This window comes from Bombina bombina, chromosome 1 (assembly GCF_027579735.1).
Source record: "Bombina bombina isolate aBomBom1 chromosome 1, aBomBom1.pri, whole genome shotgun sequence".
In the NCBI taxonomy this organism is placed as follows: domain Eukaryota; kingdom Metazoa; phylum Chordata; class Amphibia; order Anura; family Bombinatoridae; genus Bombina; species Bombina bombina.
The window spans coordinates 1,019,144,806-1,019,169,787 of NC_069499.1; the positions used below are offsets into that span (position 1 = coordinate 1,019,144,806).

At 41.0% G+C, this 24,982-nt stretch overlaps 1 protein-coding gene across 1 annotated transcript in view; it reads right to left on the reverse strand.

Moving 5' to 3' along the window:
* Nucleotides 1-24,982, reverse strand: part of MYBL2 (MYB proto-oncogene like 2) — a 214,011-nt gene that overhangs the window by 82,917 nt on the left and 106,112 nt on the right. The window contains exons 7-8 of the mRNA XM_053716325.1: nt 17,063-17,332; nt 16,459-16,830 (exon numbers count right to left, since the gene is read on the reverse strand). Coding sequence (XP_053572300.1) covers nt 16,459-16,830; nt 17,063-17,332 — 642 coding nt within the window. The remainder of the gene's footprint in view (nt 1-16,458; nt 16,831-17,062; nt 17,333-24,982) is intronic.

Sequence of the window (24,982 nt, forward strand, 5' to 3'; positions counted from 1 at the left end):
AAATGTATGCTTGCAAACCTTGTGTACTGTTAAAGGAGGTTTTAGCTATTTGAACAACATCGATAACCATGTCGTTTCCAACCCTTGGAAGTTTTGTAAACTTGATCATTTCTATGATGTTCCTTCCTTTGCGGGAAATGTTTGGAGACGTGCTATGAAAATTCACAGGTGTAGGAGAAGCTAGGAATACCTTTCTCCCTGTCTCCCGTCCTTTAATGGATTTTCTTGTTGTAGAACCCATTAAAATGCATGGTGCCCTAAGTAGAAGGGAACTTTTCAACAACTGCTCAGAGAATTTTGATCCCTATAGAGGGTAGCTGATCCTTTATGGATCCATGGATAAGAAGCTGGAGGTTTGATTGTTCATTTGTTTTAGAGCAATGTCTTGTCTTATTAGACTTGCTGTACTAGCATTGTGGCTGAATTCTCAGGCAGCTGAGAAGCCTACCTGTGGTTTAGTGGTACAACCTAGGTTTTATAGTTCTGCAGTTGCAGGTTCAATACTTTGTTTCCTCCAAATCCATGCTCCGGGCATATCCTTTTAAGGATGAGACCTTGTTTGGACTTGGTCTAGCAGAATTATCCTTTGACTTTAAGGGTACAAAAAGGGTTTCCTACCTCACGTCAAGAGAGTAAGACTAAAAGAAAGTTTATTTTTCCTCTTTCTGCAGGGTCAGTCATGCCTTTGAGTCCAATCTAAGATTTCCTCCCAGGGGCAGATTTCTCTTTTTAGAGTATTTGCAATCCAGGTATGATGAGAGGCATTCCTTGAACGGGGTTCAGGATCTTCATCTCTGGGAGTGATAGTCCAGTCCAAGTTTGGGAACGGGATCTAGGTAATTACCTCTGATCATCAAAGTAGTATCCTTTCTCTTTTTTTTTTAAGGGGCCTGTTCATATCGAACATAGACCTGAAGGTTTTATTATTCCCTTGATCTGGGGGATCTTCAAGTTCCTAAGTTTGTCATCCTAGACAGACTTTTAGGTCTTTGGGTATTGCAAGGGTGTTTTTCTGTACAATATATGGTTCAGGTGTCATCCTTACTTCGAGCAAACTCTTTCAAGAGAGCTTGTCAAATTTACTTGCCCAGGGATGGGAAATTAATCTGGAGAAGAGTTCCCTTGTTCCATCTACAAGGGTGATTAGTTTGGTACCTTAATAGATTCTCTATCTAGGAGAATATATTTAACAGAGGTCAGATAATCAAGGATTTATTCCTTTTCCTCTCTCTGCAGTCTTCTGTCCGGTCAACAGCAAGGCTCTTGTGGTCCCGTAAATAGCCATTTTGCAACCAGAAGGTTGGGATTTTGGATCTTGCTGCAGTTTATTTTACCTTCACTTTTAAGTGACTATGTTTGGAGGGAATTGGTCTGATGGTTAACCATGGACATCCTTCCCTTTCTGTGTTCTATAAAATGTTTCAGGAGCATCAGTTAATACATCCAGCTGGTAAAATACCAATACACATACAGTAAACGTAAAAATGACTATCATTCCATCTGCTTCCTTTGGAAAGAATATTTGAATCAATTATCACAACCAACATGCCCACATTTCACCTCCCTCAGGACCCCCCTTACACCCACAAACACTTCAGACCAAATGGTTCATTAGCTTGCAAATCTAAAAGCATTAGACAAGCTTGGAGTCAGCTAATCAGAGGATTACTTGTTATTGCCCATTACACATTTCAACTCCTCTATAGCTGACACTTTTATGCCTTCCAATGATAACAAATATTGCAAAATGCTTATGTTGTTTTTTTAACTTTGCTAAGGAACAGTGCATGACAATGAAATACAAACAACTTTGTAACGTGACCTTCCCCTAGAAAGTCTCATTCATACTGATTTCCTCTTTTGTATGATTCCAGTAACTAGTTTATATTGTTTGCTTCGTCTTCAATAAATCTTTTTTTTTAAAAAAGTTTCAGGAATCTGTTCCTGGGTGCGTGCTTCTAGAGACATTCCTGGGTGATGTGACCAGACGCCTACCTGCTGGGCTGGGAAGCAGTCTGGGTCTCGTTTAAGGCACAGCGATTATGGACTCGGAAGTGTCTGCTCGCCTCTAAAAATCTTAAAGTTGATAGCAATTTTCAATACTCTTATGGCTTGGCCTCAGTCAAGTATTATTGGTTTTGCTTATGAGACTGCTGGGCAGCAGTCTCCTGGGAGAATTACAGCTCATTCCACTAGGGCTGTTTTTTTTTCTTGGGTTTTCATTAATTAAGCTTCTCTGGAACGGTTTTGCAAGGCTGCAACTTGGCCTTCTCTGCATACCCTGTCTAAATTTTACCAATTTGATACTTTTGCCTCAGCTGAGGTTCTTTTGGGAGAAAGGTTCTTCAAGCGTTGGTGCCTTCTGTTTAGGTTACCCGTCTTGTCCTTCCCTAATCATTGGTGTCCTCTAGCTTGGGTATTGGTTCCCAACAGTAATTGATGATTCCGTGGACTCACCGTATCTTAGGAAAGAAAACAAAATTTATGCTTACCTGATAAATTTATTTCTGGATATGGTGAGTCCACGGCCCGCCCTTTATTTTAAGACAGTTATTTTTAACTTTAACCTCAGGAACCTTTACACCTTGTGTTATTTCCTCTCTTTCAATTTTCCTTCAGTCGAATGACTGGGAAATGTGGGAAGTGAAGTGGCATTTAACAGCTTTGCTGTGGTGCTCTTTGCAGCCTCCTGCTGGCCAGGAGTGATATTCCCAACAGTAATTGATTCTGTGGACTCACTGTATCTGGAAAGAAATTTATTTGGTAAGCATAAATTTTGTTTTGCACTTTACAATATGTAGCCAGTATTACTTACACGAACACTTGTAGGGCACTAAAAAGGGTTAATTTGGAGAGTTTTAAAGTGACCCAACACCAGTTCTAATTAAAGATATTCTCTATAGGTCGCAGACACAACCAAAAAGGTATGGATGGAAAGTATAACAGATTTTAAATGCATCACTTTGATATGTAAGATTAGGACTTGTCTGAGGTTTGCCTTAACCTGGCAGGTGAACTCTCATGCTCTGGACAAACCCTTCATTTTTATGTAAACGTTTGATTACAGCGTGCAGGTAAATGGTTTGTTATGTTAGCAGATACTTGACTAATTGTTAATACTGATTTTATTAAAGGGACACTCAAGTCAAAAACATTGTTTAGAAAGAACATGCAGTTTTAAGACACTTCCCAATTTATTTCCATGATCAAATTTTGCAGATTCTTTTTATATTCACACTTTGAGAAAGATCCTACTGAGCAGGTGCATAAGCTCACAAGGTATACGTATACTAGTCTGATTGGCTGATGTTTGTCACATGATACAGGGGGGCCGGAAAATGGAAGAAAAAAAAAAAAAAAGGAATAAAATAATCTATTGCTTATTTGAAATTCAGATTGTTATTGCATTGTCTTTATTAAGTACTTGTTAATTATGTAATTCTACTGTATTGAGTGGACCTTTAACACTTTACGACACGCCGTGTACCCTGTACTACGCTGCTGTCCTGGGCCTCTCTTTGCCGCGATCTCACTAAAAATAGTGAGATTGTGCTATTTCTGCCTGCCCCACAAGTGGGGCAGTGCAAAACTAGATGGGCAGAGTTACCGATGCTGACCTGATTAACCCTTCACTGCTAGGAAAAAGTATTTCTGTACAGCTGCAATTGGCGGCCTATTTACCAAAAAGCAATGGCAAAGCCATGCATGTCTGCTATTTCTGAACAAAGGGGATACCAGAGAAGCTTTTACAACCATTTGTGCCATGATTGCACAAGCTGTTAGTAAATAATTTCAGTGAGAAACCTAAAAAGATTGTGAAAAGTTAAGATTTTTTTTTTATTATTTGATCGCATTTGGCAGTGAAATGGTGGCCTGAATTTTTTTTTTTATTTTTTTTTTTATTTTTTTTTTAAAATATATAAAAATAATGTCCCATTTTTTGTTTAAATGTAGCGATAGCAAAAATGCTAAAAATGCTCTGGTCTTTTGGGGAAGTTTTAGTTTGACCTGGTCCTTGAGGGGTTAAACAATGTGGTAACAGAGGACTCCAGGCCTACAGAATGAACACATGAATTCCAGCACATTTATAGAAAGAGTGCTCCTGAATAGATCACTTCTCTCTTATCCCTGAAGTGATCATTATGCTCAAATGGATACAATTTGCATTCATTGAGATCACAGTCCATTTTGTCTAATAGCTGATTCATTGGACAGCCAACATACATTCAAAATCACAAGAATAAATACAGGTTGTTTCCTAGTTATAAAATACACACTTAAGAAAATGTTAAGAAAATGTTAAGAAAACAAAATAAATATGTATTGAGGAAAAAAAAATTTTTTTTTATAAAAAATAAGGAAATTTATGCTTACCTGAGAAATGTATTTCTTTTACGATATGACGAGTCCACGGATTTCATCTTTATGGGATTACGCCTCCTGGTCAGCAGGAGGCGGCAAAGAGCACCACAGCAGAGCTGTATATATAGAGCCTCCCTTCCCTCCCATTCGACCGAAGTTAGGAAGAGAAAAGAAAAGCCAAGGTGCAGAGGTGACTAAAGTTTAACAAAAATAAATACCTGTCTTAGAAATAACAGGGTGGGCCGTGGACTCGTCATATCGTAAAAGAAATAAATTTATCAGGTAAGCATAAATTTCCTTTTCTTTTAAACGATAGGACGAGTCCACGGATTTCATCCTTACTTATGGGATACAATACCAAAGCAGGGACGGAGGGACAAGACAGGAACCTAAACAGCCTCGGATGAGGAAAAAGTATCAAATTTGTAAAATTTTGAAAAAAAGTGTGAAGAGACGACCAAGTTGCAGCCTTGCAAATCTGTTCAACAGAAGCATCGTTTTTAAATGCCCATGAGGAAGCCACAGCCCTAGTAGAATGATCCGTAATTCTTTCAGGAGGCTGCTGTCCAGCAGTCTCATATGCCAAACGGATGATACTCTTCAGCCAAAAAGAAAGAGGTAGCTTTCTGGCTCCTACGTCTTCCAGAAAAAACAACAAATGAAGATGATTGACGAAATTCTATAGTCGCCTGCAAGTAAAACTTTAGGGCACGAACCACGTCAAAGTTATGTAACAGACGCTCCTTCTTAGGATTAGGACAAGGAACAACAATTTCCAGATTAAAATTCTTATTAGAAATAACCTTAGGAAGGAAACCAGGTTTGGTACGTAAAACCACCATATCAGAATGGAAAATAAGATAAGGAGAATTGCATTGTAAAGCTGAAATCTCAGAAATTCTGCGAGCAGAAGAAATGGCAACCAAAAATAAAACTTTCCAAGATAACAACTTAATATCTATGGTTCAAACGGAACCCCTTGAAGAACATTAAGAACTAAATTCAAACTCCAAGGAGGAGCAATTGGTCTAAACACAGGCCTGAGTCAGAGCCTGACAAAAAGATTGAACATCTGATAGATGTTTGTGCAGCAAAATAGACAAAGCAGAAATCTGTCCCTTTAAGGAACTTGCTGACAACCCTTTTTCTCCAATCCCTCTTGGAGAAAAGATAAAATCCTAGGCATCCTAACCTTACTCCATGAGTAGCCCTTGGATTCACACCAATAAAACAAAATTTATGCTTACCTGATAAATTCATTTCTCCTGTAGTGTGGTCAGTCCACGGGTCATCATTACTTCTGGGATATTATCTCCTCCCCTACAGGAAGTGCAAGAGGATTCACCCAGCAGAGCTGCTATATAGCTCCTCCCCTCTACGTCACCTCCAGTCATTCGACCAAAGGACCAACGAGAAAGGAGAAGCCCAAGGGTGTAGTGGTGACTGGAGTATAATCCAAAAAAATTTTTAGCCTGCCATAAAAAACAGGGCGGGCCGTGGACTGACCACACTACAGGAGAAATGAATTTATCAGGTAAGCATAAATTTTGTTTTCTCCTGTTAAGTGTGGTCAGTCCACGGGTCATCATTACTTCTGGGATACCAATACCAAAGCAAAAGTACACGGATGACGGGAGGGACAGGCAGGCTCTTTATACGGAGGGAACCACTGCCTGAAGAACCTTTCTCCCAAAAACAGCCTCCGAAGAAGCAAAAGTGTCAAATTTGTAAAATTTGGAAAAAGTATGAAGAGAAGACCAAGTTGCAGCCTTGCAAATCTGTTCAACAGAAGCCTCATTCTTAAAGGCCCAAGTGGAAGCCACAGCTCTAGTAGAATGAGCTGTAATTCTTTCAGGAGGCTGCTGTCCAGCAGTCTCATAGGCTAATCGTATTATGCTACGAAGCCAAAACGAGAGAGAGGTAGCCGAAGCTTTTTGACCTCTCCTCTGGCCAGAATAAACGACAAACAGGGAAGACGTTTGACGAAACTCCTTAGTTGCCTGTAGATAAAATTTCAGGGCACGGACTACATCTAGATTGTGTAGCAGACGTTCCTTCTTCGAGGAAGGATTAGGACACAAGGATGGAACAACAATCTCTTGATTGATATTCCTGTTAGTGACCACCTTAGGTAGGAACCCAGGTTTAGTACGCAGAACTACCTTGTCTGAGTGAAAAATCAGATAAGGAGAATCACAATGTAAGGCAGATAACTCAGAGACTCTTCGAGCCGAGGAAATAGCCATTAAAAACAGAACTTTCCAAGATAACAACTTGATATCAATGGAATGAAGGGGTTCAAACGGAACAACCTGTAAAACATTAAGAACTAAGTTCAAACTCCATGGCGGAGCAACAGTTTTAAACACAGGCTTGATCCTAGCTAAAGCCTGACAAAAAGCTTGAACGTCCGGAACTTCTGACAGACGTTTGTGTAAAAGAATGGACAGAGCTGAAATCTGTCCCTTTAAAGAACTAGCGGATAACCCCTTTTCTAAACCTTCTTGTAGAAAAGACAATATCCTTTGAATCCTAACCTTACTCCATGAGTAACTCTTGGATTCGCACCAATATAAGTATTTACGCCATATTTTATGGTAAATCCTTCTGGTAACAGGCTTCCTAGCCTGTATTAAGGTATCAATAACTGGCTCAGAAAACCCACGTTTTGATAAGATCAAGCGTTCAATTTCCAAGCAGTCAGCTTCAGAGAAGTTAGATTTTGATGTTTGAATGGACCCTGGATCAGAAGGTCCTGTTTCAGAGGTAGAGACCAAGGCGGACAGGATGACATGTCCACTAGATCTGCATACCAAGTCCTGCGTGGCCATGCAGGTGCTATTAGAATCACTGATGCTCTCTCCTGTTTGATTCTGGCAATCAATCGAGGAAGCATCGGGAAGGGTGGAAACACATAAGCCATCCCGAAGGTCCAAGGTGCTGTCAAAGCATCTATCAGAACCGCTCCTGGATCCCTGGATCTGGACCCGTAGCGAGGAAGCTTGGCGTTCTGACGAGACGCCATGAGATCTATCTCTGGTTTGCCCCAACGTCGAAGTATCTGGGCAAAGACCTCCGGATGAAGTTCCCACTCCCCCGGATGAAAAGTCTGACGACTTAAGAAATCCGCCTCCCAGTTCTCCACTCCCGGGATGTGGATTGCAGACAGGTGGCAAGAGTGAGACTCTGCCCAGCGAATTATCTTTGATACTTCCATCATTGCTAGGGAGCTTCTTGTCCCTCCCTGATGGTTGATGTAAGCTACAGTCGTGATGTTGTCCGACTGAAACCTGATGAACCCCCGAGTTGTTAACTGGGGCCAAGCCAGAAGGGCATTGAGAACTGCTCTCAATTCCAGAATGTTTATTGGAAGGAGACTCTCCTCCTGATTCCATAGTCCCTGAGCCTTCAGAGAATTCCAGACAGCGCCCCAACCTAGTAGGCTGGCGTCTGTTGTTATAATTGTCCAGTCTGGCCTGCTGAATGGCATCCCCCTGGACAGGTGTGGCCGATAAAGCCACCATAGAAGAGAGTTTCTGGTCTCTTGATTCAGATTCAGAGTGGGGGACAAATCTGAGTAATCCCCATTCCACTGACTTAGCATGCACAATTGCAGCGGTCTGAGATGTAGGCGTGCAAAAGGTACTACGTCCATTGCCGCTACCATTAAGCCGATCACCTCCATGCATTGAGCTACTGACGGGTGTTGAATGGAATGAAGGACACGGCATGCATTTTGAAGCTTTGTTAACATGTCTTCTGTCAGGTAAATCTTCATTTCTACAGAATCTATCAGAGTCCCCAAGAAGGGAACTCTTGTGAGTGGAAAGAGAGAACTCTTTTTTTCGTTCACCTTCCATCCATGCGACCTTAGAAATGCCAGTACTAACTCTGTATGAGACTTGGCAGTTTGAAAGCTTGAAGCTTGTATCAGAATGTCGTCTAGGTACGGAGCTACCGAAATTCCTCGCGGTCTTAGTACCGCCAGAAGAGTACCCAGAACTTTTGTGAAGATTCTTGGAGCCGTAGCCAGTCCGAATGGAAGAGCTACAAACTGGTAATACCTGTCTAGAAAGGCAAACCTTAGATACCGGTAATGATTTCTGTGAATCGGTATGTGAAGGTAAGCATCCTTTAAATCCACTGTGGTCATGTACTGACCCTCTTGGATCATGGGCAAAATTGTTCGAATCGTTTCCATCTTGAACGATGGAACTCTTAGGAATTTGTTTAGGATCTTTAAATCCAAGATTGGCCTGAAAGTTCCCTCTTTTTTGGGAACTACAAACAGATTTGAGTAAAACCCTTGTCCTTGTTCCGACCGCGGAACTGGATGGATCACTCCCATTAATAAAAGATCTTGTACGCAGCGTAGGAACGCTGCTTTCTTTATTTGGTTTGTTGATAACCTTGACAGATGAAATCTCCCTCTTGGGGGAGAGGATTTGAAGTCCAGAAGGTATCCCTGAGATATGATCTCTAACGCCCAGGGATCCTGAACATCTCTTGCCCAAGCCTGGGCGAAGAGAGAAAGTCTGCCCCCTACTAGATCCGGTCCCGGATCGGGGGCCCTCGATTCATGCTGTCTTAGGGGTAGCAGCAGGTTTCCTGGCCTGCTTGCCCTTGCTCCAGGACTGGTTAGGTTTCCAGCCTTGTCTGTAGCGAGCAACAGCTCCTTCCTGTTTTGGTGCAGAGGAGGTTGATGCTGTTCCTGCTTTGAAATTACGAAAGGAACGAAAATTAGACTGTCTAGCCCTAGGTTTGGCTTTGTCCTGAGGCAGGGCATGGCCTTTACCTCCTGTAATGTCAGCGATAATCTCCTTCAACCCGGGCCCGAACAAGGTTTGCCCTTTGAAAGGTATATTAAGCAATTTAGATTTAGAAGTAACATCAGCTGACCAGGATTTTAGCCACAGTGCTCTGCGTGCCTGAATGGCAAATCCGGAATTCTTAGCCGTAAGTTTAGTTAAATGTACTACGGCATCTGAAATAAATGAGTTAGCTAACTTAAGGGCTTTAAGTTTGTCTGTAATCTCATCTAGTGTAGATGATTGAAGTGTCTCTTCCAGAGACTCAAACCAAAATGCTGCTGCAGCCGTGACAGGCGCAATACATGCAAGAGGTTGCAATATAAAACCTTGTTGAACAAACATTTTCTTAAGGTAACCCTCTAATTTTTTATCCATTGGATCTGAAAAGGCACAGCTATCCTCCACCGGGATAGTGGTACGCTTAGCTAAAGTAGAAACTGCTCCCTCCACCTTAGGGACCGTTTGCCATAAGTCCCGTGTGGTGGCGTCTATTGGAAACATTTTTCTAAATATCGGAGGGGGTGAGAACGGTACACCGGGCCTATCCCACTCCTTCGTAACAATTTCAGTAAGTCTCTTAGGTATAGGAAAAACATCAGTACTCGCCGGTACCGCAAAATATTTATCCAACCTACACATTTTCTCTGGTATTGCAACTGTGTTACAATCATTCAGAGCCGCTAACACCTCCCCTAGTAATACACGGAGGTTTTCCAGCTTAAATTTAAAATTTGAAATATCTGAATCCAATCTATTTGGATCAGAACCGTCACCCACAGAATGAAGTTCTCCGTCCTCATGTTCTGCCGCCTGTGACGCAGTGTCTGACATGGCCCTAATATTATCAGCGCACTCTGTTCTAACCCCAGAGTGATCACGCTTGCCTCTAAGTTCTGGTAATTTAGCCAAAACTTCAGTCATAACAGTAGCCATATCCTGTAATGTGATTTGAAATGGCCGCCCAGATGTACTCGGCGCTACAATATCACGCACCTCCCGAGCGGGAGATGTAGGTACTGACACGTGAGGCGAGTTAGTCGGCATAACTCTCCCCTCGTTGTCTGGTGAAATATGTTCAATTTGTACAGATTGACTTTTATTTAAAGTAGCATCAATACAGTTAGTACATAAATTTCTATTGGGCTCCACTTTGGCATTAGCACATATAGCACATGTATCTTCCTCTGAATCAGACATGTTTTAACACACTAGCAATTAACTAGCAACTTGGAAATGCTTTTTTAAGTAATTTACAATAATATGAAAACGAACTGTGCCTATAAGAAGCACAGAAAAAATTATGACAGTTGAAAATAATTAAGTTATAGCATCAAATCTTTGTAAGAAGTAAACAATTTTAGCAAAGGATTGTTCCCATTAGCAAGGATAACTAACCCTGGCAGCAGAAAAAATACACAAACAAACGTTTTTTATCACAGTCAACTACACTCTTCACAGCTCTGCTGTGATGATTACCTCCCTCAAAAAAGGCTTTGGAGATCCCTGAGTTCTGTAGAGATGAACCGGATCATGCAGGAAGAAAATGAACCTCTGAGTTTTTTGATGCGTAGTAAAAGCGCCAAAAATGGCCCCTCCCCCTCACACATAACAGTGAGAGAGATCAGTGAACTGCTTTAAATTAAACAAAACTATTGCCAAGTGGAAAAAATAGTGCCCAAAACATTTTTTCACCCAGTACCGCAGAGAAATAAACGTTTTTACATGCCAGCAAAAAAACGTTTAACCTCAATAAATTGTTATTTAAAACCTATTGCAAGTCCCTGCAATTTAGGTTAAGTCTATGCATACAGTATAAATCCAGTGAAGTACCATCCCCCAGAATACTGAAGTGTAAAATATACATACATGACAGCCTGATACCAGCTACATCTACTGCATTTAAGGCTGAGTTTACATTATAACGGTATGGCAGGATTTTCTCATCAATTCCATGTCAGAAAATAACAAACTGCTACATACCTCTTTGCAGATTAATCTGCCCGCTGTCCCCTGATCTGAAGTTTACCTCTCCTCAGATGGCCGAGAAACAGCAATATGATCTTAACTACTCCGGCTAAAATCATAGAAAAAAACTCAGGTAGATTCTTCTTCAAATTCTACCAGAGAATGAATAACACACTCCGGTGCTATTATAAAATAACAAACTTTTGATTGAAGGTAATAAACTAATTAAATCACCACAGTCCTCTCACACATCCTATCTATTCGTTGGGTGCAAGAGAATGACTGGAGGTGACGTAGAGGGGAGGAGCTATATAGCAGCTCTGCTGGGTGAATCCTCTTGCACTTCCTGTAGGGGAGGAGATAATATCCCAGAAGTAATGATGACCCGTGGACTGACCACACTTAACAGGAGAAAGATATTTTATGCCATATCTTATGGTAAATTTTTCTAGTAACAGGCCTACGTGCCTGAATCAAGGTATCAATGACCGCATCAGAAAACCCTAGCTTAGATAAAATCAAGTGTACAATCTCCAAGCAGTTAGCTGCAGAGAAATTAGATTTGGATGATGGAAGGGTCCCTGAATGAGAAGGTCCTGCATCAATGGAAGCTTCCACGGCAGCAGAGAGGACATGTCCACCAGATCGGCATACCAAGTCCTGTGAGGCCACGCAGGAGCGATGAGAATCACTGAAGCCCTCTCCTGTTTGATCCTTACGATCACTCGGGGGAGGAGAGCAAACAGTGGAAACACATAAGCTGGGTTTAACGACCAAGGCACTGCCAAGGCATCTATCAGTTCGGCCTGAGGATCCCTGGACCTGCATCCGTATCACGGAAGCTTGGCATTCCGACGAGATGCCATAAGATCCAGCTCCGGTCTGCCCCATCTGAGAATCAGGTTGGCAAAGACCTCCGGATGGAGTTCCCATTCCCCCGGTTGAAACGTCTGTCTGCTCAAAAAATCCGCTTCCCAGTTGTCCACTCCTGGGATGTATATTGCTGACAGATAACAAGAGTGAGCCTCCGCCCACCAAATTATTTTGGATACTTCTGTCATCGCTAAGGAACTCCTTGTTCCTCCCTGATGATTGATGTAAGCCAGAGTCATGATGTTGACCGACTGAAAACGGATGAATTTGGCAGCAGACAACTGAGGCCAAGCCTGAAGCGCATTGAATATCGCTCTCAATTCCAGAATATTGATGGGAAGTAGAGACTCCGACCGAGTCCACACACCTTGAGCCCGCAGACTGCACCCCAACCTAGTAGACTGGCGTCCGTTGTCACCATCACCCACGAGGGTCTGCGGAAGCACGTCCCTTGGGACAGATGATCCGGCAACAACCACCAAAGAAGAGTCTCTTGTCTCCTGATCTAGATCTATCTGAGAAGACAAATTTGCATAATCTCCATTCCACTGCCTGAGCATGCTCAGCTGTAGTGGTCTGAGATGAAAACGAGGAAACTGAATGAATGATGTCCATTGCCACCACCATCAATCCAATTAACTCCATGCACTGAGCCACTGATGGCCGAGGATTGGACTGAAGGGCTCTGCATGTATTCAGAATCTTTAACTTTCTGACCTCCGTCAAGAAAATTTTCATGGATATAGAATCTATTAGAGTTCCCAGGAAAGGAACCCTTGTCTGTGGAATTAGTGAACTGTTTTCTAGATTCACCTTCCACCCGTGAGTCCTTAGAAAGGACAGAACCATATCTGTAGGAGTTCTTGTCAGCTGATACGACGCCTGGATCAGAATATCGTCCAGATAAGGCGCCACTGCAATGCTCCACGGTCTGAGAACCGAAACAAGGGTAAACAACCCAAAAAGCCTGTTGCTGCTCCCAAGACAGCATGAAGGGACGGCCCCCCGATCCAGGACCGGATCTAGTAGGGGGCAGACTTTCTTTCTTTGTCCAGGCTTGGATTAGAGACATTCAGGATCCCTGGACACTGGAAATCGTGTCTCAGGGGTATCAGCTGGAGTTCAGAAATTCTTTTCCAAGGTTTCTGTAGACCAGATAAAGAGAGAGGCGTTCTTACGTTGTGTAAGAGACCTCTCCACTATGGGAGTAATCTGTCCCGTTCCAATGCAGGAGCAGGGACAGGGGTTTTACTCAAATCTCTTTGTAGTTCCCAAAAAAGAGGGAACGTTCCGACCCATTTTAGACCTCAAAAGGCTAAACAAGTTTCACAGAGTTCCATCTTTCAAAACGGAGACCATTCGGACTATTCTTCCATTGATCCAGGAGGGTCAAGATATGACTACCGTGGACTTAAAGGATGCATATCTGCATATTCCTATCCACAGAGATCATCACCAGTTCCTAAGGTTTGCCTTCCTGGACAAACATTTTCAGTTTGTGGCTCTTCCTTTCGGACTGGCCACAGCACCCAGGATCTTCACAAAGGTTCTAGGGTCTCTGCTGGAGCCTGATTGGGTCTCCAGATGGACTTGGCTTGTGCAAAATTCCCTTCCTGTTTAGCGGAAGAAGAGGGGACTCCCTTGAAAGTTCGGAAGGAACGAAAATTATTCTGTTTACCCCTTTGTTTAGCTGCTTTATCCTGAGGTAGGAGATGACCCTTACCTCCCGTAATGTCAGAAATGATTTCTTTCAAGTCAGGCCCGAATAGGGTCTTTCCTTTGAAACTAATAGCCAAAAGCTTTGACTTAGAGGACACATCAGCAGACCAAGATTTTAACCATAAAGCTCTACGCGCTAAAATGGCAAATCCTGCATTCTTAGCCGCCAGCTTGGCGATCTGAAAGGCGGCATCCGTAATAAAAGAATTAGCCAGCTTAAGGGCCTTAATTCTATCTAGTATTTCCTCTAAAGGAGTCTGTCTTAAGAGACTTGTCTAAGGCGTCAAACCAAAAGGCAGCCGCAGATGTAACTGGTACAATACAAGACGTTGGTTGTAATAGAAAACCCTGATGAATAAATAGCTTTTTTAGAAGACACTCCAACTTTTTATCCATAGGATCTTTGAAAGCACAACTGTCCTCAATAGGAATAGTTGTACGCTTAGCCAGTGTAGATATAGCTCCCTCCACCTTAGGGACTGTTTGCCAAGAATCCCGAACAGTGTCAGCTATAGGATACATTTTCTTAAAAATTATTAGGCGAGAACGGGATACCCGGTCTTTCCCATTCCCGCGTAACAATTTCCGAAATTCTCTTAGGAACTGGAAACACATCAGAATAAGAAGGAACCTCTAAGTATTTGTCCTTCTTACACAATTTCTTTGGTGGTACCACAATAGAGTCACAGTCATCCAGAGTTGCTAAAACCTCCCGAAGTAACAGGCGGAGGTGTTCAAGCTTAAATCTGAAGGACATGACGTCTAAGTCCATCTGAGGCAACGCACTCCCTGAGTCGGAAAGCTCCCCCTCAGATAAAAACTCCATACCCCCCAAATCAGATCCCTTGGAAAGCACATCGGAGATTGCCATCAAAGTATCAGAAGTCGCAGGAACCAAAGTGGCGTCTGTCCTGCTACGTTTGCCCTGTAATACTGGCAACTTGGATAACACTTCTGTAAGGGTGGATGACATAACTGCAGCCATATCCTGCAGAGTAAATGAAGTGGACGCTGTTGAAGAACATGGCGTTGCTTGAGGAGAAAGAAATGGCATACCGTGAGTCTCATCAGTCTGAGAAGCACCCTGCGCTATATCTTTATTAAGAAAAATTAGTTTTTTTACATTGCAGTGCCCTCAGTGCACGAGGGACAAAAAGTAAGCGGGGGTTCCACAATGGTATTTAAACACATAGAACAAGTACTGGCTTCAAGGTCATTCATAGTAAAAAACAGAAACTGTAGACAGTTACCTCAAACACTTTGTATGCACAATTTAGCATAGAAACACTCCTTATGCACAATCTAGTTGTTTAGTTAATAAAACTACTGTGCCTTTAAGAAAATATGAAAAAAGCTTTTGCGCAGCACCCTTGTGCGGCTAAAGAAAACACTAATTGTGGCTTGCAATAAGATTGAAATTATTCGTATCCCATTAGTAGTCAGATTAACCTTGTTTAACAAACTGCACCTTCAAAATAAAAACTTCAGTTTTAAACCTCGCCACAGCTCTGCTGCAGCGCTTACCTGCCCTCTCACACTGAGACAACAAACGGTACTCATGCAGCAAGCATCTAGACCGCCTGAGTTCCACTACCCATGCGGTACAGACAGAAGACCCCGGAGTCGTCCGACCAACTCCCAGCTAGGCACTGCGCTGCGTCTGTTCGCGCGTGAAAAACGCCCCGCCCATCGTGGACGTGTCAAAGCGGAACTCCCGCGCGGCCCAGAACCTTTGTAATAAAAAACAACAATGGAGCCACCGGAGTATTGAACTCCAAAAAAACAGTGCCACACATGAAGCCAGTTCCCCTGCAGTCATGCCGCAAGCATATGCAGTATCTATGTGACCGGAATTCACTACGCAACCCCAGCGTCAGCCCACACATTAAAAGGTTTAATAAAGGTGAAACATACCCTTCAACCGCACCCCATATCAATCATTATCCCATAATGATAGCATCTCTGTATACCCCGTTAGAGGTCTATTACACAAGCTAGATACATAGGGCATAGGCCAGCTTAGAGAGAGAGAGAGAGAGAGAGAGAGAGAGAGAGAGACAGTCCTTTGAGGTACCAAGTGTCACAGAAAAACAAAAAAGACTGCACATACCTCCATGTTGAGTAACATGACTCTTCCCACACTGCAAGAGGTCCTTCATCTCCTCTCAGAATCTGTGGGAACAACTGGGTCTTAGATAAACTTGCTAAGACCATATACATCAGGGCAGCCCCCATTGAAAGTCAGAGGACAGATGTAATCTGCACAGACCCTAAAACTGTACCCTGAGAAAAAAAATAGTACACACTGGCACCATTTAAAAATAATAAACACTTCATTGAAGAATCTAAACTAACACCTCACTTTACCTATTCCTATCACTAACACAGGCAAAGAGAATGACTGGAGTGGGAGAGAAGGGAGGAGCTATATACACAGCTCTGCAGTGGTGCTCTTTGCCTCCTCCTGCTGACCAGGAGGCGTAATCCCATAAGGATGAAATCTGTGGACTCGTCATATCTTGTAAAAGAAAATTGTAAGCAAGAAATGAAGAAATATGTAATATGAGAAACTTATCTGGGTGGTATGGAAAACAAAAGCAGTGAAGTACAGAGATTTAAAAGACAAAATAAAACACACACAATGCAAAATTTGGCAGAGTACTTGATAATATACACATACAACAGCTAGAAGAGCACTGTTGTGCAAATTGCCCTTTGTATAACATACCTGTGAAGGAGAGAATGGCAGGGATTTGACAGGTGTACTTTTAGGGGTCATGCTGTTTGCTTCTGTAACAGGAGTACTGCCAGCTATTCCATTCTCTGTGACAGGTGAAAGCGTGATCTTCCTCTTTCTGTGCAGCTTAAGTAAAGAAGGGGGCGTCCCAAATCCAGCTTGTGGTCGAGGTGAAATCGGGATCAATTCTCCCTTGCTTCCTTTGCTTAAGTCTGAGAGGGTGTGTCCATCCAGTCTGTATTCTGTGACATTAGGCGTATTGGGTTTTTCTGCAGCAGATACACGAGCAGGACTGCCAATCTCACTGGTCACAGACTCCTCACCCAGGTCAAAGTTTGACAGATCACACCAGCGCTCAGGGTCCTTAAAAACAGGATGGGAGGCGCCAAAAGAAAATTAAAAGGATATATATTTTATTATTCTATTTACAAACAACTTTCCAATTTATTTACAACACTAAACCAGGATGAATGCAATATAGTCACCATCCCAAACCAGTAACATCTATATTATGACAAAAAATAACCAATTTTTATTTTAAGAATCTCCTACAAATAGTAGGCCCACCCCAATATCTTAGGGTGCCACAACTTACAGATTCCATTATGTCTAGGGTCTCACAGATGCCAGTTGTGGAGCCAGGAATCAAAAAATTGACATATTCCACCATCCATCTATCTGGACAAGAATCTACTGAAACAGAAGCAGACAAAGGACTGGATCCTGTACTTGCAGCTTCCTCACCCTCACTCTGTTGCTCTGTTTTGATATGAGGTACCTCAGGAGAGATTTTAGAGGACTCTGAAGAACTTTCTGTTGTAAGCAGTGTCTTCTCTTGACTAGAGCCCACAGACTGCTCACAATCCTATGATTTATAATAAAAAATATAAATTAAAAAATATATATATATACAAACATTTAAAACATGTAAATTCATTTTTTTAGCATTAGCATACTTTATTGTGCATTGTTTTTATAAATATGCTTCCCCCTCCAATAGATACAAGGATTGCAAGCAACAACTTGCTTTTTTTTTTTTTTTTTTTTACAAAGACTAAGTTTCCAGAGAGTCAAGATTTGCAAATGATTTCCTTGAGAGGCGCTCTCAGATTGATTTGAGGCCCATTTACCCTCAGAATACAGAGTTTGTCAAAAGTTGAGTACAGGTTGTGACTCTTTCCCATGACAATTTTAGTCACTGACCTCCCACGGAGGTCGCAGGGACTTGTCTTGCCTCTTTCTACTGGGTCTACAGATTACGTCTATATTATGTCCTCTGCTGATAAGTACCGGACTGGTTTCCTGAAGTGCTTCTAGTAGGAGAGTGTTATTGGTAAGTACTGTTTATTTTCTCATATATTTGGGCAAGATTATATTGGTTTATATACAGCCATGGGACAGAATATTATATTACACTTCATTTATTTGAAAAGCTCATTGGCGTTTTGGCACAATCTTTATAAAGGGGGGCACGTTTTTAGTTATATATTTGTTGCTCTTTAGAAGCACCAACTTTTTTTATTTGGCACCTGTGTGCACACACACACACACAGGTGCACTCGTTTTGGCGCATTGTTTTAATTATTTATGGGCCTTTGTTTGGTGTGTATCCCTCCTATAGTAGTTGCACCTTTTTTGGATGAAGCTTTCTTATGAGAGGTAATGTAATACCTCTCTTTTACAGCTCTTTTAGGGATAATTATAATTTTATTATGGAAATTTCTGATTCAGTCCTACTTTGGAAGCTAAAGTATCTGAGCACTTGCTACCAATGTTAAATGTATTTTAAGCAAGCAGATGTATCTATGCCAGCTTATTTATGTGATACTTGCGTTTTGATGTTATGATTTATTTGGACCAAGTTAATACTGTTCTTGCTTCCAAAAAGTACTTTATTATGGATATTTATCTATACAATTTTTTGTAGTTTTATGCTTAATTGGAGTTCTTTAGATAGACGGGTGGCTGTCTGAGAGTCTGAGGACGAGGTTGCCAGTAAATATTCTTGGAACTCTACTTTTCCTTAAAAAAAAAAAAAAAAAAAAAAAAAAAAAAAGGACAGTCTACACTAAAATTGTTATTGTTTTAAGAGACAATGTCTTTACTACCCATTCCCCAGCTTCGCACAACCAAAATTGATATATTATACTTTATAACCTTTAAACCTCTAAATGTCTGCCTGTTTCTAAGCCACTAAAGAAAGCCTCTTATCACATGCTTTTTTATTAGCTTTTCACAAGAGGAGACTGTTAGTTCATGTGGGCCATATAGATAACATTGTGTTCACTACGGTAGAGTTATTTAAGAGTCTGCACAACAGCACTAATTGGTTAAAATGCAAGTCAATAGATAAGAAATAAAAAAAATCATGTGATCAGGGGCTGTCAGAAGATGCATAGATACAAGGTAATAAGAGGTAAAACATTAATCTAACAGTTGGCTATGCAAACTGGGGAATTGGTAATAAAGGTATTATCTATCTTTAAAACAATACAAATTATATTGTAGACTATACTTTTAAGAGATGGCCACTATTTTCTATTTCTCTCAGACCTTTTTGTAATGGCTTATATCAATCATCAGGGGGAACGTGCAGTTCCCCAGCCATGAGGGGAATGTTTGGCTCTCTCTTATAGGCAAAAGTCAGTTGTCTGTTTATTAGTAGGCGGCTTTTGCAATCAGGTGTATGGTCTCTCCACCAGCATGTTCTTTTCAATCAGATTAGTTTTTTTGGAGTCTCCTAGAGATAAATCTGTTAGCCTCTCGGCTAAACTTACCAGGTACCTTGCAAGGTCAGGAGATCCTCAGGCAGATTTTGTGGATGCTTTAGTAGCTTCTTGATCGTTTCTGCTTGTTTATGTGTTTCTTCCTCTGGTTCTTTTTACCAGAGTAGTTTCAAGTTAAGGCTAGATGAATTTTAAGTCTCATTGCTCCAGCCTGGTCTGAGATTTTTTTTGTTTAGATCTGGTTCAGATGATCAGTAGCCTAAGGCTTCTCTCTTTTAGGACAATTTTTTCCTTCCAGACTCAGAGTTGGGGCTTTTTAGAGTCTATGGTTAAGACTATTTCTGGCTCTGAAGCTTTTTTGTCAGGTCTGTTATTCCTCAAGTTTTTGCAATATGGCTGCTCCTGCTATTCTTTCAGAATTTCTTTCTGCGGATTGGATTGAATAGGGGTTTTTCTCCTAGTCTACTGAAAGGACAGTTTTCTGCCCTTCAGTTTTTTTTCCCTGTTAGGAAGATTGCATCTCTTTCCGATTTTCTTTTTTTTTTTTAACTAAGGGTTGTGGCCGATATTCAGCTTGTTATGCCACTCTGTACCTTGAGGTCTGGGTTTAGTGTTGATGTTTTGCAGGCTCCTCCATTTGAGCCTATGGTTATGGAATTTTTTTAAGCTTTCTTTTTTGGACGTTTTTGTTCCTTTTGGCAATCTTCTGTTTCTGGGATATCTTTTTTTGGAATGTATTGTTCCTTCTGTGTTTTACTTTTAGAATTCTTTAGACAGGTTTCCTCTCATTTTGGTTATTAACAGGGCCTTTTAGTTCTATGTTGGGGTTACAGAAATTTTCAGACAAACTTTGGTTTGTTCACTTTCATGATTTTATTCAGGGTCGGAAAGCAAGTGGTTTTTGCTTGAAACTTATGATTTTATTGACATGCTTGGAGGTAGGATAGCCTCCACCTTAAAGGGACAGTCAACACCAGAATTTTTGTCGTTTAAAAAGACAGATACTCCCTTATTACCTATTCCCCAGTTTTGCATAACCAACACATTTATAATACACATTTTACCACAGTAACTACTTTGCATCTATGCCTCTGCAAACTGCCCCCTTATTTCAGTTCTTTTGACAGACTTGCATTTTAGTCAATCAGTGCTGACTCCTAGGTAACGTCACGTTCGTGAGCTCAATGTCATCTATATGACACATTAACACCCTTTAGTGGTGGAAAAACTGTCAAAATGCATGCATACAAGAGGCGGCCTTCAAGGTCTAAGAAATTAGCATATGAGCCTACCTAGGTTTAGCTTTCAACTAAGAACACCAAAGCAAAATTGGTGATAAAATTAAAATGGAAAGTTTTTTAAAGTTACATGCCCTATTTGAATTATGAAAGTTTATTTTTGGAGTTGACTGTCCCTTTAATAGTTTTTTCTGTTCTTTTATTCCCAGTTCAGTTCCCTCTTGGGCTTTCTAGAAATGAGAATTCTGTTGACCTATTTTGTCTAGCAGGCTCGTTTGTTTCTTCCATTTTTTTTTCTTTTTTGCTTCTTTGGTGGTAGCCTTTGGCAGAATGGTTTTAGCATTATTTTGCCTGATTGTTATTTTGTGCGTTCCTTGTTTTGGAGGGTTGTGAATATAGATTCCTCAGAAATAAACTTTTTTTATCCAACTCTACCCTATTTTATTTTTGGTGATTTTTTTTTTTGCCATTTATGGCACATCTTTTTCCTGGGTCCTATATTTTTTTTTTCTTTTTTCCTAACTTTTTTTTTTGCTGGCCATACGTCAGACTATCAGAGGTGGGAGAGGTTATATAGAGCTCTTGGGGTTTGGGAATCTTTGCCTCCTAGTAGCAGGGAAGGTAATTCGCAGGAGTAATCAATCAAGGACCCTAACCACCATGAAAAAAGTAAATTTAAAATGTTTTAAAAACATAATTTTATTACCTGATAAATGAATTTAATACCAAATTTAATTGTTGCTTTTCAACAAAGGATACCAAAAAAACAAAGGCTCAGGAGCAGCAATGCACTACTAGGAGCTAGTCTGGTGATTGGTAGCTTCACACATCTTCCTTTCAAACGGTACTGTTGAATTGGACGTATCCATCAACAGGCGATTTGAAAGGGGCGCTGTTAGTGTAGGGATCAGAATTCCTACACCAGCTAAATAATTCTATTTTATCCTCTGGCAAAGCCTATCATGTTAAGAAATACTTTACATTCTGATCCCCAAAAAAACAAACAAAATACATTTGTCTGGGAATAAAACCGCTTTTCTTCAGTTTAAATATCAAGTGATAGGCTTCAAATAACATAATTGATGCATGAGAGATCCTTGGAAAGAGTCACAAGAATTATATTTGCTCCGATTATTATATACTTAAAGCGAATGTAAAGTTTAAATGAATAAGTACCGGTTTTTAAAAATACTCTTAAAAACAGGGGTACTTTCATTCATTAAACTTTACAATGAAGCTTCTTTTTTAAAATACTTATCTTTTCTTTATGGAAAGCAGACAGGAGGATGCTCCGCCCGCACAGCCTGCTGTAGTTATCAAAGCGATGATAAATTCTGCTTCCTCTGTTACGTGGCCCCACGAGCCGGATGCCAAAGGGGCACGCAACGATTGGAGGAAGCCGGATTCATCATTGATCTAAAAACTTAATCAGGAGCTGCGGGCAGAGAATCGCAGGTCTTCTTTCCATAAAGAAAAAGGATTTTAAAAAAGAAGCTTCATTGTAAAGTTTAATGAATGAAAGTGCCCCTGTTTAAGAGTATTTTAAAAACCGGGCACTTATTCATTAAACTTTACATTCACTTTAAAATGTCTTTTATTCAAAAATTTGAATAAGTGCAGGTAAAACCTTAGTAAAAATTTTCATGGTTAATTAAAATAAAAAAATGAATACAACTGGAAGAAACATCCCCCATGGTGAGCCTTAGGCAGCAACAGCAACTGGAATATTAAAGGAACAGTCTACACCAGAATATGTATCGTTTTAAAAGATAGATAATCCCTTTATTATTTATTCCATAGTTTTGCATAACAGTTATAATAATATACTTTTTACCTCTGATTAGCTTGTATTTAAGCCTCTGCAAAATGCCCCTTATTTCAGTTCTTTTGACAGACTTGCATTTTAGCCAATCAGTGCGGGCTCCTAGGAACTCCACATGCGGGGGCACAGTGTTATCTATGCGAAACACAAGAACTAACATTCTCTAGTGGTGAAAAACTTTCAAAATGCCCTGAGCTAAGAGGCGGCCTTCAAGGGCTTAGAAATTAGCATATGAACTTCCTAGATTTAGCTTTCAACTAGGAATACCAAGAGAACAAAGCCAAACTGGCGATAGAAGTAAATTGGAAAATTTTTTAAAATGACATGCCCCATCTGAATAATGAGTTTGTTTTGGACTAGACTGTCCCTTTAAGATAAATGCTTGTAGTGGACTGGATTAGTGTCAGAGTCCATTCTTAATGGCTGAATGTTCAATTATGCAATTTTCCAAAGTCTATTAATACAGGTTACCATGCACCCTCATTTCAGGGCACCAGAAATAAAAAAAAAAAAAATGAATAATTGACATGGGACATACATCAAGGAAAAAAACAATTTATGTAAGAACTTACCTGATAAATTCATTTCTTTCATATTGGCAAGAGTCCATGAGCTAGTGACATATGGGATATACAATCCTACCAGGAGGGGCAAAGTTTCCCAAACCTCAAAATGCCTATAAATACACCCCTCACCACACCCACAATTCAGTTTAAGGAATAGCCAAGCAGTGGGGTTATAAAGAAAGGAGTAGAAAGCATCAACAAAGGAAATTTGGAAATAATTGTGCTTTATACAAAAATCATAACCACTATAAAAAGGGTGGGCCTCATGGACTCTTGCCAATATGAAAGAAATGAATTTATCAGGTAAGTTTACATAAATTATGTTTTCTTTCATGTAATTGGCAAGAGTCCATGAGCTAGTGACATATGGGATATCAATACCCAAGATGTGGAGTCTTCCACTCAAGAGTCACTAGAGAGGGAGGGAATAAAAATAAAACACAGCCATATTTCGCTGAAAAAAATTCATCCACAACCAAAAAAAAACAATTTATGCTTACCTGATAAATTTATTTCTCTTGTAGTGTATCCAGTCCACGGATCATCCATTACTTGTGGGATATTCTCCTTCCCAACAGGAAGTTGCAAGAGGATCACCCACAGCAGAGCTGCTATATAGCTCCTCCCCTCACTGCCATATCCAGTCATTCGACCGAAACAAGCCGAGAAAAGGAGAAACCATAGGGTGCAGTGGTGACTGTAGTTTAATTAAAATTTAGACCTGCCTGAAAAGGACAGGGCGGGCCGTGGACTGGATACACTACAAGAGAAATAAATTTATCAGGTAAGCATAAATTATGTTTTCTCTTGTTAAGTGTATCCAGTCCACGGATCATCCACTACTTGTGGGATACCAATACCAAAGCTAAAGTACACGGATGATGGGAGGGACAAGGCAGGAACCACTGCCTGTAGAACCTTTCTCCCAAAAACAGCCTCCGAAGAAGCAAAAGTGAAAACAAAGGGAAAAACCCAATAGGGGGCGCTACCAAGAAATATATGTTTCAAACCATCAATACACAGATAACAAATATGACAAAATATGGTATTGGTGTGTGTATGCACACTACTAGATACCAGAGTCCTAGGTCCTGGATGAAAGACAAGATCAAAGTCCTAGGTGCTCAAATAAGGTAGAAATATCCGTCTTCTCAAAACCAGAGGCAGCACTCGATCTTCACCCTCCAAAGGTTAATATATCTAGAATCAAACACAAGGAAAGAGGCGCCGTATGTGTGAATCTGAAACAGCCAACATCAGATAGAAAACATGTGCAGGGTACTCACAATATGAAAAGGCACTCCAATGTGCCAATAGGAGCAGGCTGGTATTCACAGCAAACCAGCTGGCTGAACAGGCAATCCAGGATAACCAAAGTGAGAGACTCAGAATCTGGATCCCACGATATGGAGACAGGAGCTAGGTGCAAACAAAGGCACACCACTGAGCTACCTGTTTTATCCGGAGGACTGCGGAGGCTCCTGCTTTACTCCTTATACAGCCAGCTGGTTTGCTGAGAAAACCAGCCTGCTTCCACTGGCACAATTGAGTGCCGCTACAGAATGTGAGTACCCTGTACAGATTGTGAATTTATCAGTGTACTCCTACAGATTCACACAGTGGTGTGCCTTTGTTTGCACCTAGCTCCTGTCTCCATATCGTGGGATCCAGATTCTGAGTCTCTCACTTTGGTTATCCTGGATTGCCTGTTCAGCCAGCTGGTTTGCTGTGAATACCAGCCTGCTCCTATTGGCACATTGGAGTGCCTTTTCATATTGTGAGTACCCTGCACATGTTTTCTATCTGATGTTGGCTGTTTCAGATTCACACATACGGCGCCTCTTTCCTTGTGTTTGATTCTAGAAGAAGCAAAAGTATCAAATTTGTAAAATTTGGAAAAAGTATGAAGGGAAGACCAAGTTGCAGCCTTGCAAATCTGTTCAACAGAGGCCTCATTTTTAAAGGCCCAGGTGGAAGCCACAGCTCTAGTAGAATGAGCTGTAATCCTTTCAGGAGGCTGCTGTCCAGCAGTCTCAGTCTAAACGGATTATACTCCGAAGCCAAAAAGAAAGAGGTTGCCGAGGCCTTCTGACCTCTCCTCTGTCCAGAGTAAACAACAAACAGGTTAGATGTTTGGCGAAAATCTTTAGTAGCCTGTAAGTA